The sequence below is a fragment of the Lipotes vexillifer genome, unplaced genomic scaffold (assembly GCF_000442215.2).
Source record: "Lipotes vexillifer unplaced genomic scaffold, Lipotes_vexillifer_v1.1 scaffold1306, whole genome shotgun sequence".
NCBI lineage: Eukaryota > Metazoa > Chordata > Mammalia > Artiodactyla > Lipotidae > Lipotes > Lipotes vexillifer.
In genome coordinates, this window is record NW_006786512.1 from 1,295,215 (window position 1) to 1,309,569 (window position 14,355).

Sequence of the window (14,355 nt, forward strand, 5' to 3'; positions counted from 1 at the left end):
TCTTTCCCATTGCATGTTAGTTTTAAAACAGGGGCTACTCTTTTGCTATCTTAAAGAGAGGGGTTTACTTGGAATGCTGGTTATTCTTACCCCATAGCTGCATCAGCAGAATTCCATTCGGAAAAGTGCACATGTGCTCATTTAGTCATAAATGACAAATCAGGATTTTATTTAATTCTGACTCCTTCCCATGGTACTGTCAGTTAACACCATTAGTGAAAGAAAAAGTACAAAGCATGCTGTACTGAGCCTTTTTGTTTAAACAGTTTTTTTTTTTTAATGAAAATAGCGTTACATGTCCAAAGTAGGTACTCCCTAAAAGAGCAGTAGAGGACAGTTATTGAGGTAGGGGCCATGTTAGCTGTAAAAGTTTATAGTGCATAAACCTTGAAAATTATATGTGTCCAGGAGAGCAATGCGGGCGTTCAGAATTGTTGATGTCCTTTCAAAACAGGTGAGTAACCAGAACTCCTTTGTCAGTAGGTGCATCTGTTTGCAGAAAACATACCAGGGTTCATTAAAAAGCCTGTTGCATTAATTGAGCTCCCACCCACAGAGCAGTCACGTGCAGATGAATAAGAACATAAAAAACAGTTGTCCCTTTTTTGAAACCCATCCCCAAAACCCCAATATATGTTTGCTTTTTATTTCTCTTTCTCAGACTTGCTGTAAGAATTTAGCCCTTCATAGTCTCAAAGTCCCTAGCCCTCCCCAGTTTAATTAACCTCTGTTTCTTCTTAACACATGAGGAGACTAGCCAGCCTTGTATAGCCCTGAAATAAACGTGCTGGTGAAATGCCAGAAATGGATCCTGTGATCCTTGCTTCTGTGCTGGTAAGCTTCGCTAGGCAGGCAATTGTTTCTGTTTTATAAGGCAGTAGGTTTTTTTCTACCCCCTTCTGGTGACTTCTCTTGAAGGACTAAACCAGGAGTGTTTAGAATATTATCCACGAAAAAGAAAAGACTTCAGGAGAGCCAAAATCATTGAAGAATTAGCCTTCTGAGAACTCAAGACCTAGCCACTCTTTAAAAACAAAGCTCTCCTAATGACAATGCAGAAAGGATTACCCTCTCAGAAGCTTCTCAGCCAAAACCAGCTTTGAAAATAGAGTAGCTTAAGAGCAAGCATCACTGCCTCACTTGTCTCTGAGCCCTGTTCCAGAACCAGCCCGGCTCAGGTAATGGCTTTCCATTGTTTGTAAAAGAAAAGGCAGGAAGAGTACACAGCCTTATCCAAGTTTCTCTTCTGTAAACTGAAAATAGAAATTTCCCTTGTGAACCCAGTTTAAACATTGGGATGTCTCAATATAAAATGAGTTGGAAAATATTTTTAAGGTGAAAGATCACAATAATGTTTGGCCTGCATTTTCCATAACTGATATTTTCAGTCATAGTTTAATATATTTTTTGACCTCTAAGTGACTTCCTCCACAAAGTTACATTTTTTGTGCCACATGTCATTTTGTTCAGTAGAAAAAGCTGTTGTCCTATCTCATACCACCTACTTTTTTGATACATTTCTGAATGGTGAATAAATAATAGGAAATCTTGAGATGTGCTGATCCTGGAATTAAACTAAAGACCTCATTTGGGCTTCAGGACCCAGTGGTTAAGGACACCATCCCCGCCATTCTTGCCAGTTTCACATCCATCAAGTGGCTCCCTCAGCTGTGGTAGCTCTTTAGAGACACAGAGAGGGAGTAGAATGAAACTATCTTATTTTTTCCAGGATTAGAACCCTCGGAGAAATATAACTCGGGTCTTATTAGATTTTTGGACACTTTCCAACTGAATATTTTGGGATAAAGAATGACATAAATCTTTTTCTGGTGTCACTCCCCAGGCTCTTGGTTCTGCATCTTACCCCACAAAACCCAGGCCGCCTTTGTGCATGTGTGCGCACGTGCAGTGTATTGTGCAGGCAGGCCAGACTCCAGAAGGAGGGGTGCAAGGCTGCTTATCCAGACGTTTTGGGGTCCAGAGCATTAGATTTATTCGAGGCAGTCATTCTTCCCATTCTCCTTAGGAATGCCAAATCCGTTCACTTACTTGCCCTTCATACGTCTTCCCCTCCCCAATCCCACCACCGGGAGGGTGGTAACTGCAACAAACTGAGGGGCTTCATTTCCTGCTCAGCCCTCTTGCTGCCTCTGTCCCCCACCCCAGTCCCGTGCCGCCCTGTGTCAGGTTACCGCACACCTGTTCTCGTCCTCACCCTTTCTTTACTTTCAGTGTTTGCTGGAATCATCCCCTTCTGGGATGCCCCTTACCTTTTCCTAAGCACTTCTGTGACTCAAATAGAATTATTCAGTAGCTCTTCTAAAGAAGTACCTGACACACTTGATTAAAAGCCCAAAGAGGTTTCAGTGAATTTCTTTTCCTCCTGCTTGAGCAGCATCTGCCAGTTTCCCTGATTTTGCTGCTAATTATCTTCGTATTAGCCAGAATTCATTTAACGTGTTATGGCTCCAATAAGACCGAGCGCTGGCTGAGGAAATAGTGGATTTTGGATTCCCTTGAATAGTGTATATATCCTCAGTCTACATTCTTATTTAGAAATGGGTTTTTGCTTTTAGAACGACAGAAGTGTAAATCAGAGGTGCTGAATTCGCTTCTGCGGTGGCTCCATACCGAAACTAGGGCCCGCTGCATTCTCTCTTATGCTGTAGCTCTTCCCTCTCTACAATTACATGTGGTCAAGACCTTGACCTTCAGGGGTGAGACAGCAAATTCATATTCTAGCTCTGCCACCTGGTAACTCAGTGCCTTTGGGCAAGTTTATTTAACTTCCTTAAGCCTTAGTTTCCTCATCTATACAATGAGAATGATACCTCTCTGATGGGATTGAGATTAATCATGGTAACATACCAAAAGGGTTTAACAGAGTAACTGGAACATAATCACTCAATAAATGATAGTGGTTGTTATTATTACGATTATTATTGAAAAAATTATAATTGTTTTTGCACTTCACAAAAGTATTGGTAGATTCAAATCTTAATACTCATTTGTATAAATAGAGAAAGAAACTGAATGTAAAAATCTCCATTACTCAGAGCTTAAAGAGAATACAAAATCATTGGCTGTTTTCAGCATTTCCAGCATCAGTTTGCTTTGTTTGGGCATTCCAGTACAGATTTATTAATCCTGCTAATCTCAAGGATTGCAGAGAGATAAGACAAACATAAATTTGCACACGCATGAACACACACGCATACACAGCCTATATATATGTATATATATAAGGCGTTTATTACATTTTAGAATATAGTATAATAAATTTTGTGGTAGGTGGAGGAAAATGAATCCCTTAGACTGACTCATTTTGAGAGAGATTTCTCCAAAGCACAAAATCTAAATGTTACAGTTTGGCGAGTACCTACCATTGTGGAGTAAGTGGTTTAGCTAGTGATTTGGATTTGGCCCTCGATTTTTTTTTTTTTTATGAGACCATTATTGAACCTTTGAAAATATGGTTGAATTCCCAGTTATTATCTTATAGAGCAATTTATCAGAGATTGAAGGTGCAAAGAGTTTTGACCAACAAAATATAAAATCTAGTTTGTGGTGATACATGAGAATTCTGTTAATTTACAAGATAAAGTTAAATCACTGAGGCCCACTGGTTTCATAAACTTTTAAACCTGGCTCTAGATATTCTAATTCCTAAACCAGATTTTTTGTTTTTAATATAGAAAAAGAACAGCAACAACAACAACTAAAAATATATATATATATATATATATATATATATAAAATATATGGAAGAAGTCCTCTGCATGAATATATACATTTTGCCCAAGTTTCTACAGATGGAGTTGGTTGTGCCTGGTAACTGGATACAGTTAAATGTTAAAAGTTTCAGTAATATACCGAAAATATGAAGTACAAGAATAAAAATTCCATTTTCTTTTTGTTCCAGGTTCTCTGGGAGATGCTAACAAGGGAGGCCCCCTTTAAAGGTCTGGAAGGATTACAAGTAGCTTGGCTTGTAGTGGAAAAAAACGAGGTAAGACTGCGATTCTCCATTCAGGTACATAGATCAGAAAACAGTATTGGGGTTTTGCAAAAGACTTTTTCATCTTCAAATTGAAAGTAAGTTCACGCTTATGGAAAGATTAGCAGTAGGAGCTAACACAAAGGGTCAAAGTGATGTTATTCCTCATGAATGGACCCTTTACATCTAATTGTTGCAGCTTCACGTCGTGATGCTGTAGATCAAAAATTGTACAAGTACTGTACTAGTTTCTCAGTCTCAATTGTAAAACCTAGGGGTTTGTTCTTAGTGATGAAAGAAGCCATTGCGTCCAAGGTAGGGGAACAGTTTTAACTCCATCTCCTGCGTTTAGGACATCTTTTTTACTGTCCGGGAGTTGGTATATCTGTAAGAGACCTTCAGCCACTTCAACTTACCTCTCCCAGCAGGAGTCACTATAGTACAAGAAACTGTCGCTTAGATGAGAATTTCAAAAATAAAAGAAGAAAAAATAGTTTCAAAAAAGGGAAAAATTACAGTTTTGCCACCTACGTTGAACACTACATTGAAGATGAGCTCCTCACTGGAATTGGCGAGGCAGTGGCATAACTGTTCCCTTCTTCATGCAGAGCCTTTCCATTTCAAAAGAACTTCAGTGGCGTAAACACCGTTTGTGCTGTGTCCCCAGCCTCGCTTTTCTTCTTCCCACAAATTGAGGCTTTCCGTTAGTTGGACCCATGAGCCAACATCAGAGAACATGGTACATTCATATCAAAGACAGCAAATACATTTTGAAAGGTTTAAAATTGTGACTGAAACGCACAGCCATGGAAATTCTCAGCATAAGGATGAAGCATCCATTATCAAGGTATTATGAGAAGTTAGATCAAGTAATGGAAGCACGCAGTTGTCTTTGCAATGCTGCAAAACAACTTTATTTCACAAAACTTCTTTATTTCCACATCTTATCTGTGCCCTTCACAAAAGGGAAGGGTGTTAGAGTAAAATAATTTGCAAAACGGTGAATATGTAGCAATAGTCCCTTTTTAACGCTTTGAAAGAATTAGATTGATCCGCTCCCCACGTGAGTGCAGGAGCAAACTAGATCAATCAAAAAGCTGCTATTGACTGAGAGAAACCAAGTTTCCATATTTTAGATCACATAATTCATGGTTACCTTATTAATTTGTCCTCCTGAGCCATTGAGAGTGGATGAAATGTTCATGATAGCTGAACTTGATGGGAGAGAGCTGCCAATTTAAGAAAAAGAAAAAGATGTTATATTCAAGAATGTGTCTTACTCATTGTTTCACAGAGGCTGTTCTGTTTTAATTAAATGGGATGGTTATTCCTGGTGTGCTATTAAATCAGACCTCACACACAGGGTAACTGATTATCTCATGGTATGAGAACCCACTTGATTCTGTTCAGTTTCTTTTGCCAGTGAGATGATTAGACGAGTAGTTCTGGGTTGACAAATAGAGTGAAGATTATTGACCTTCTGTTGACTTTGGAGCAAAACACTCAACGTCATTTTTTCCCTCTGTATCATTTCAAGATAAACTAGGAGGAAATTTTTTTTAAAAGCTGACTGGACCCTCCAAATAATGTGTAAGACAGAGTAATTAATATTTTTAAATATTTCATTTAAAGGAGGGCAGAAAAGGTGTGACTCTAAAGCACTTTAAAAACAAAGAGAAAAATGAATTTAGAAGCTGCCTTTGAGTAGCTGACTTGAGGGTTGAGAGTGCCCCATAAATAACCTTCAGAATCTCCTCAGCAGGCTACATGAGGAGGCCATCTCCCCCTTTCTCCCCAGGAATCCCCTAAAGTAGAGTGTCCATGGTGTGATCTCATGATCAGCTAATAACAGATGGAGACTCCTCAAATGCCTCGCATACTATATTTATTAAATGAAATAGTCATTTGAAAGAAACCCACACGGTGAAATAATTTTTCTCAACTTTCTAATGAACCTAATGAAAATTGGGTATTACAAGGATATTTGTTTGTCTGTTCTCATTCTGCATATTTATTTCATTTATCAGAATATGGAAATTAAGTTCAAATGTAGTTTCCATTGTCATCATTCAAGAAAATGTCTTCATTCTACCTCATAAATGGAGGCACTTATTACAAAAACAAATTCTGTTGAGATAGCATTAAAATAATTCCCAAGGATTTATTTTATTTTACAATAAAATTGAGACTTTGACTTAAATACAATTTATAAAAATCCCTTCAAATTCCAGTTATTTTATTTTAGTTATTTTTACTCTGGAATACCTTGGGCTATTGAGTTGAAAAGAGAGAGAAAGCTATAGTTTTTTTTAAGAGGCCTCATTGAAATAAAGGATGACACATTTAAACTTTCAGAGAGACATTTTAAATGTGAGCTAGTCACACTAGAATGCTAGTCATCCTAGACTCATAGGAAGCTGCAAAAATATTACAAAGAATTCTGTGTACCCTTCACCCTGCTTCCCCCACTGGTGAGACATAGGTATGGTATAGTATGAAAACCAGAAAATTGACACTGATACATTACTGTTAACCAGACTCTAGACCATATTTGGTTTCACCATTTAGGATTGCTTTTTGCATCTATAGGAAGATCGATACTTTCTAAAAATTATATCTGAAGACCTTTGATTCCAAACCCTTAATAATGAAATAAGGTCTTCAAACAATCATTTTTCCTATTATTAAATCCTATTGAAACTAGAATCTATAAAGCACTGTTAAACTTTACAAAGCAAACAGTGAACTCATAGAAAGCATGAAATTAAGAGGGTATTACTAATAAATTTTTAAAATCTTATAGATATGTCTTTCTGCCTTTGTAATTTCCGTAAAACTCAGTTAGTAGTCATTCAGAATATTCTGGCATTATAATTTCTATCTTTATAAATGCTTAAATGTGTTTTATTCTAAGTAGCAAAATTACTCTTCTTTGTTAACATAGAAATCCTCAAAAACTTAATCCATTGTTCTTGACTACACTTTAAAAAAAGATAATGAACTTGACTTAAAAAATAATTATTGCATCTTAAAAAAAAAAAAATATTGCATCTTATGTTGGAAATGGTGCAAAAAAGAATATGATCTTTTTAAAAAATATCATGCCTAATTTAGTGATTAGGAAATATTTTAATTTAAAATTTGAAACTGTTTTATTTTAAAATATTTAAGTTTTAAGTAGTGTTGCAAACCTGGTGCTAATATCTGGTTATTTCAGGATGTTTTAATGAATTAGGAATGCCCACAGTTACGTAATCAGGACTTAAATATTTTAGATTCTCTTTTAAAGTACTTTTTAGTGTACCAAAATAATCCGTTACATGAGTGTCTGAGTCTAGATTTAACTGATATTTGACCATCACAGATAATTTAAAATAATTATGTCTCCTTTTATAATGTCTTACATGTGGTATCTAAAAAGTTTGTCAGTTAGAAAAGATCAACATCCATATTCAGCCAGTTCGCATTTCAGTTCTTGGGAAAATGTTGTGCTAAAGTTATGTTGAAAATGTTACCTTTTATGAAAACTTATTTTTCATTACACATGGAGTACATTCAGTCACATAATTGCAGTCACTGTTTTAATTAGCTGCCATCCCCAACCATCTTACTTTTTTTTTTAAGTAAACACATGATTTTCCTTTTGACCTTCATCAAAAGGTTTCCAGTTTGCATTACAGTAAAATAATAGTACCATTTACTACATCTTGCTCTATTCTGTGAAATCACAAGACCAGAAGTTTAAAAATGCTTAGTGTAGTCTCTAAGTTGGAGAGTTGTTTTTTGGTTTTTTTTTTTACTTTGCTTTAAAGTTTTATTTATTTGGTTTATTTTTATTTTTATTCCAAATATAGATTGTCTGTTTTCTTGCCAAGGCAACTGTTTTTCTAGTTTTATATGTAGCCTCCCCCAAATCCAACTAAATTGTTTTCAGTTTTTTATTTGCAAAACTTCTTGGCAAAAAATACTGTAAAATAAATCTTCTTAGTACAGAGGTTCTCAGCTCTGTCACATCCAATGCTCTCTTTATAACAACTATGTTAATGCTTCGTCTTCTTCCCTGAAATGAAATTCAGAGGTAGTACAACATTGTATTTTAAGTCAACATGATGCTCTAAATGTAATATAAGGAAGAAGTAAATAGGCATTGCAATGTATAAATGCTCAGGCAGTAGAGGTGATAATGGAAGTTTTAGATGCTTCCACCTATGGATAAATAGAATTCGACAGCTACAAATGCAGAGTAGAAATGGGTTGTATTGATGATTCCAGTACCATGAGCAACACTGTTGTAGGCAACATTTTCCCAAAATCTTGGTGAGATTATGAATAATGCAAAAATCAATCTGCCCTTGATTTATTTTATTTAGTAGTTGCATTCATAGAATGTTCAGTGTATTTTTAAAATATCTTTAAAAATACTCTATTTATAAATCAGATTCTAAAGCTCAGAAAATTATAAGCCTCATTGTTTTCTTGTTTTACTCACATGAATGCACACTGGGCATTTGAAGTTTGGTGGAATGCAGGAGAATTTTTAATCAGGGCTTTACTATATATCGAAAGATGGCCAGCATTCTTGACCTGCTCCAGGTGCAACCCTCCAGACTTTAAAACAAAAATGTCTCTGTAGGGCTTCCCTGGTGGCGCAGTGGTTGAGAGTCCGCCTGCCAATGCAGGGGACACGGGCTCGTGCCCCGGTCCGGGAAGATCCCACATGCCGCGGAGCGGCTGGGCCCATGAGCCACGGCCGCTGAGCCTGCGCGTCCGGAGCCTGGCTCCGCAACGGGAGAGGCCACAACAGTGAGAGGCCTGCGTACTGCGAACAAACAAACAAACAAACAAAAATGTCTCTGTAGATCTGTAAACTGCCCCTGGGGGCATTACATGTCCTATGAGAACCACTGCTGTACAATGTTAGAACAAGACTAATCCTCACATTATAATCTTTGTTCTATCAAGTCCTTATAGATAATGCATTTGACCAAAACTAAGCTGTAATGAGTCATCCATTCAGAATGTCTCATTTGCTGCTGAGAGAATGCACACTTCTTTAAAATTATCTCTGTGCTCAAGATGTTTTCAGAAGTTGTACACCTATTGCCAAAGCTGAACTGTTTTCCTAGTTACCTGGCCTGTTTGCATATCTCATAGTTGCCTATAAAAATACAGTGATAGATGTGTGGTTTAGATTTAGTATTTAAGATCCAACTTGCCCCTCTCGTACTGGTTTCTTTTAGACTTGATTCTATATTTTGTTGCACATGTGCTGAACCCTATTTCTTCATCCACTGTGGTTCCTCTTTGGAGGAAAATGGTAAAGTGTCTTTAGAGATTAGATGCTATGAACCTAAATGTAAATTCTCACCAGTCACATATTAATCAATGCAAGTTTTAAATTTTTTGTCTTGTTTATGCTACTAAATTAACTCTTTTATACCTTTCAATTCGAATTTCCTTCCTTTAGTGAGAAAATCCTTGTGTTTTGTTTTGATTTATTTTTTCTTTCCCTGTTACAGAGATTAACCATTCCAAGCAGTTGCCCCAAGAGTTTTGCTGAACTGTTACATCAGTGTTGGGAAGCTGATGCCAAGGTACACACATACACACACACACACACACACACACACACACACACACACACACACACACATATATTTCGTTGTTGTTGCTGTTGTTCTGAAATTTCACTTGTTTGTTTGGCTTTGACTTTTTAAAACTTGGGGTAATAAAACTCATTACAAAGCAAAGCTGGGTTGCTGTTCTTCTGAGCCCCAGATTGACTGTGAAGGCTTTCTGTTGACATCTACTTGTCTTGATCCCTAGAAATCATTACTGGGTCTTTCTTACAGCACTCTGGCATTCTTGAGTCAATAAAAAAGAATTTTGTTACCTTGTTTTTAATCTTTAATAGTAATTGTTGCACCTTCATGTTATACAGATGCTAGCACACAGTGCTTATTGTAAGCCAGGAACTGTTCCAAGCACTTTATGTATGTTAACTCATTTATTCCTCAGAATATCTCTGTGAACTAGGTAGTGTTATTATCCTCATTTTACACATGAACACAGAGGTTAATTAGTGAACTCAAGACCACACAGCTAGTAAGTGGTGGAGCTGGAGGATGAAGCCAAGCCAGCTGACATGAGTCCCTGTGCTTAACCACTACACCATATTGCCTTTCTAGCCAAACACCAGGCAAAGGTAGCACTTCTAGAGAATCTTGATACGCACTCCCTGTGGAGTTTCAGTGATGTTTTTTAAGCTATCACAATAGAGTTGGAGAATTCCAAAAATTAAGGCTTTCATGTGGTTATCCCATTCGAGCATGAATGGCTCATTTCCTTTCCCCGCAAAGATCTGTTTAAAAGACTCTTACAGGGCTTCCCTGGTGGCGCAGTTGTTGAGAGTCCACCTGCCGATGCAGGGGACGCGGGTTCGTGCCCCGGTCCGGGAGGATCCCACATGCCGTGGAGCAGCTGGGCCCGTGAGCCGTGAGCCGTGGCCGCTGAGCCTGCGCGTCCGGAGCCTGTGCTCCACAACGGGAGAGGCCACAACAGTGAGAGGCCCGCATACCGCTAAAATTTGACTTCATGAAAATTAAAAAGTTTTGTGGTTCAAAGGACACTATCCACAGAGTGAAAGTATAGTTCATGTAATGTGAGAAAATATTTTCAAATCATATGTCTGATAAGGAACTTGTATCCAGAATGTTAAAAAAAAAAAAAAAGACTCTTACATACATACAGAAATGTTTATAGGTAAAATGATAGGCGAGTCTTGGATTTGCTTCAAAATAAAGTGAAAGGAAATGGATGACGGTGTAGATTAAATACCGTCATCCATGATAATTTTTGAAGTGATAGGTATATAGAGGGTCATTATATTGTTCTCTCTACTTTCTCGTATGTTTGGAATTTTCCATAATAAAAAGATAAAAATTTAAAAGATCCTCACAGATTAAATATTGGAATAAGAGAGATACACTCAAGGGACTTCCCTGGTAGTCCATTGGGTAAGACACTGCGTGCCCAATGCAGGGTGCCGGGGTTCGATCCCTGGTCAGGGAACTAGATCCCGCATGTGTGCCGCAACTAAGAGTCCGCATGCCACAACTAAAAGATCCCGCATGCCACAACTAAGGATCCTACATGCTGCAACGAAGATCCCTCGTGCCGCAACCAAGACCTGGTGTAGCCAAAAATAAATAAATATTTAAAAAATAATAATAATAGGGGGCTTCCCTGGTGGTGCAGTGGTTAAGAATCCACCTGCAAATGCAGGGACACGGGTTCAAGCCCTGGTCCAGGAAGATCCCACATGCTGCAGAGCAACTAAGCCCTTGCGCCACAACTACTGAGGCTGCGCTCTAGAGCCTGCGAGCCACAACTACTGAAACCCGTGTGCCTAGAGCCCGTGCTCTGCAATGAGAGAAGCCGCAGTGAGAAGCCCGCGCACCGCAACGAAGAGTAGTCCACACTAACTGCATCTAGAGAAAGCCCACGTGCAGCAACAAAGACCCAGCGCAGCCAAAAAATAATTAATTAATTAAAATAATAATAATAAAAGAGATACTCTCAAGAAAGGAACTAAAATTTTATAGTTCAAATTTGTCCGGTTTTTCATGGAAATAGGTGTATTACAAACTGACCTTTTAAATAGAGATCTAAAAAGAAAGATTTAAGAATGGAATTTCTCCCTTAATTTAAATGCAGTTCCTGTATGACCCCCAAGAAGAATGAATGATGATAACATATACAGCAGTTCCTCGGTATGGGGTGGGTGGTGGGGGGGATAGTTGGTTCCAGGACCCCAGTGGAATCCATGGATGCTCAAGTCCCATATATCAAATGGCGTAGTTGAGTCAGGATCCCCCCCCCCCGACCATCCTTGGGTTCAATAGCCTGTTCGAACTTGGGTTGATTGAATTCACCAGTACGGAAACGTGCGTTTTGTCTAGTGGGAGTAACTCGTAACACTTGGTGAGTATGGGGATTGTGTTAGTATCAGGCAGAATTCATGTCAAATCATGAGTAGTGGTTTTCAGCACACTGTTCCACACCACAAGTGAGAACAGCTGAACACCAACCACAGTAGTGCAGCCAGTAGCACAGCAAGGGACATGGACCGGAGAGGTCCCTCTGCCCCACGTGCTCCCTGTTGGCTGGGATGAGCGGTGCTTTGTCTTGGAAGAGTTTGTTGCTGGTTCTCCCCAGCCTCGTGCGTTTCACCTTTGGCCTAGTGAACCAGCAGCCTCCATCTGCTTTCACTCTCTTTCATCAAACTACCCTCACCCTTTCTTAAAGAGTCCTACATTTACTTAGTATTGTTTTTTATTAAGGAATTTAACAGTTTTTAAACTGTTAGTATTTTTATTTAGGTTTATTATTGTTTCATTAGGTTTTTTATGACAAAGTTGATAGGTTTTGAATGGTCTGCCCTGCCCCTATGTAGGCCTTATTTTAGTGTGTGATTTTTTTAGAATATGGGGATTTTTAAGCATTAAGAGAAATGCCTGCACTTTGCAACTAATCCAGTGGAAACTGTAAGTGGCTATTTGCAAGCTTTCTGTAGAACATTTATTTTATACTATTAAAATACTACCCTTTTCATACTCTACCACTTATATGTCCGTTGTGGCCCAGTTGGTAATTTTTGTAGTATTTTTCTCGCTGATACTCAAGTAGAAATTTCACCTGAAGTTATGTGTGCTGAATTAGATGAATGCAACTAGATCTCTGTCATTTTAATTATATTTCAGTATGCAAAGCAGGTTTTGAGTTTCTTAATCAGAAACTCTGTACTATGTTAATTAAAATTCTAAGAATATACATTCATGGTGTATTAATTAAATGATAGTGTAAACAGCTACACAACAAGGACATTAGGTCCAGAGTTGATGCCATGAAGTTGGCATGTCTCTACTGAACATGTAGTAAGCTGACCCTTTTTTAGGGTCAGAGGAATCTTGTGTTCTAGCCCCGTGAAGTATGAAGAATGTTTGAGATCAATTTTTATTTCCTAAATTCATGGCATTTTATTCTCATACAAATAATATACACCATCTATATTTGATTTGATTATGCATCCAGCCCGCATGTCTAACTCTCTCATCGCTCTCTCCTCTAGACACACCTTCTTTATTCCCTGAACATCTTCTTTTCCTTCTTTTGTTTTCTCCCCTGATTACTTCATCATCCAGCCTTCCCTGGTTATTCTGTTTACCCCTGTCCATACTAACTACTTTTCCAAAACCATAGTCTGGGCTACTGCCTCATCTTGTGCTGTTGCATTTTTTAAAATATCTTTTCTTCCCAAATGGATTACAGGCTCCGTCAGGGAATAGAGCTAGCTTTGCTTTGTTTCCCTATAGTATCTTCCGTAAATTTAGTAAGTAGATGTACAATTTTTTGTTGACTCAAGTGGCCGGACCAAGGTTTATTTCCTGAGAGGCACATTTTAGTTCTCTGGCTAGAAGTATATAGCAATTCAACCAGGAGTTGGTGCCAGTCCTATGCCCATAGATAGAGCAATAGTTGGTTAAAATATATTTTATTTCTTTTTTTTTAAGTCCTTAGACTCTAGAGTATTAACACATAGATTAAAATATTCAGCTCACCTATAGAAATATATTCTTTTGCAATGAGGAGGTAGAAATGTATACAAGAGAAAGCTGCTATTAGGTAAATAAATGTTAGATCATTCCAGTGGCTTTCACCAGATGTTCAAAAAAATTTTTTTGAAGAAAAGAAGGAAGTAAAGGTGGGTATTGGTTCAAGTTCTAAAATGATATTTCTAGGAGAAATAAATAAAGGAGAAAAAAATAATAGTTAAAGCCCTGAGTTTGATAGGAAGTAATGTCTTACCGTCATGTGATAAAGCGTTTTGAAGTGTTTAAGAGCATAGACCCTGGTTCTGTAACTTGCTTCCTTTGTGATACTGGGCAATTCATACTCTTCTGAGACTGATCTTCCTGATCTATAAAACAAAAATAACAAATAATGTATACAGATGCTTAATAAATTGTTCTGGTTGTGCCTTTTTAAGTAAGCAAAGCCTACATAATACATAAAAGGAACCTAAACCGCTTCGGAGGAAGATCCTAGACCAAATGCCGTATTCTGTAACCAGAATACTCATTAAATATTAACACAAAATTCTACATTGTTGCTACCTTCTAAATGTTCACTTTGATAATTTCCATCTGAGAGCATATTCTAACTATAAAATTAAGATTTTTTCAGGGATGCTTGCCATCCAATTACAAAAAGTTTTACTTTATCTCAAGAATGATTAAGTGGGGCTTCCCTGGTGGCGCAGTGGTTGAGAGTCCGCCTGCCGATGCAGGGGACACGGG

The 14,355-nt window shown here is 37.9% G+C and overlaps 1 protein-coding gene across 2 annotated transcripts in view; it reads left to right on the forward strand.

The window, feature by feature from the left end:
- MAP3K20 (mitogen-activated protein kinase kinase kinase 20) overlaps positions 1 to 14,355 on the forward strand; it is a 183,197-nt gene that overhangs the window by 103,490 nt on the left and 65,352 nt on the right. For both annotated transcript variants that reach the window (XM_007458848.1, XM_007458847.1), the window contains 2 exons: positions 3,923 to 4,009; positions 9,517 to 9,591. In XM_007458848.1, the coding sequence (XP_007458910.1) occupies positions 3,923 to 4,009; positions 9,517 to 9,591 (162 nt within the window). The remainder of the gene's footprint in view (positions 1 to 3,922; positions 4,010 to 9,516; positions 9,592 to 14,355) is intronic.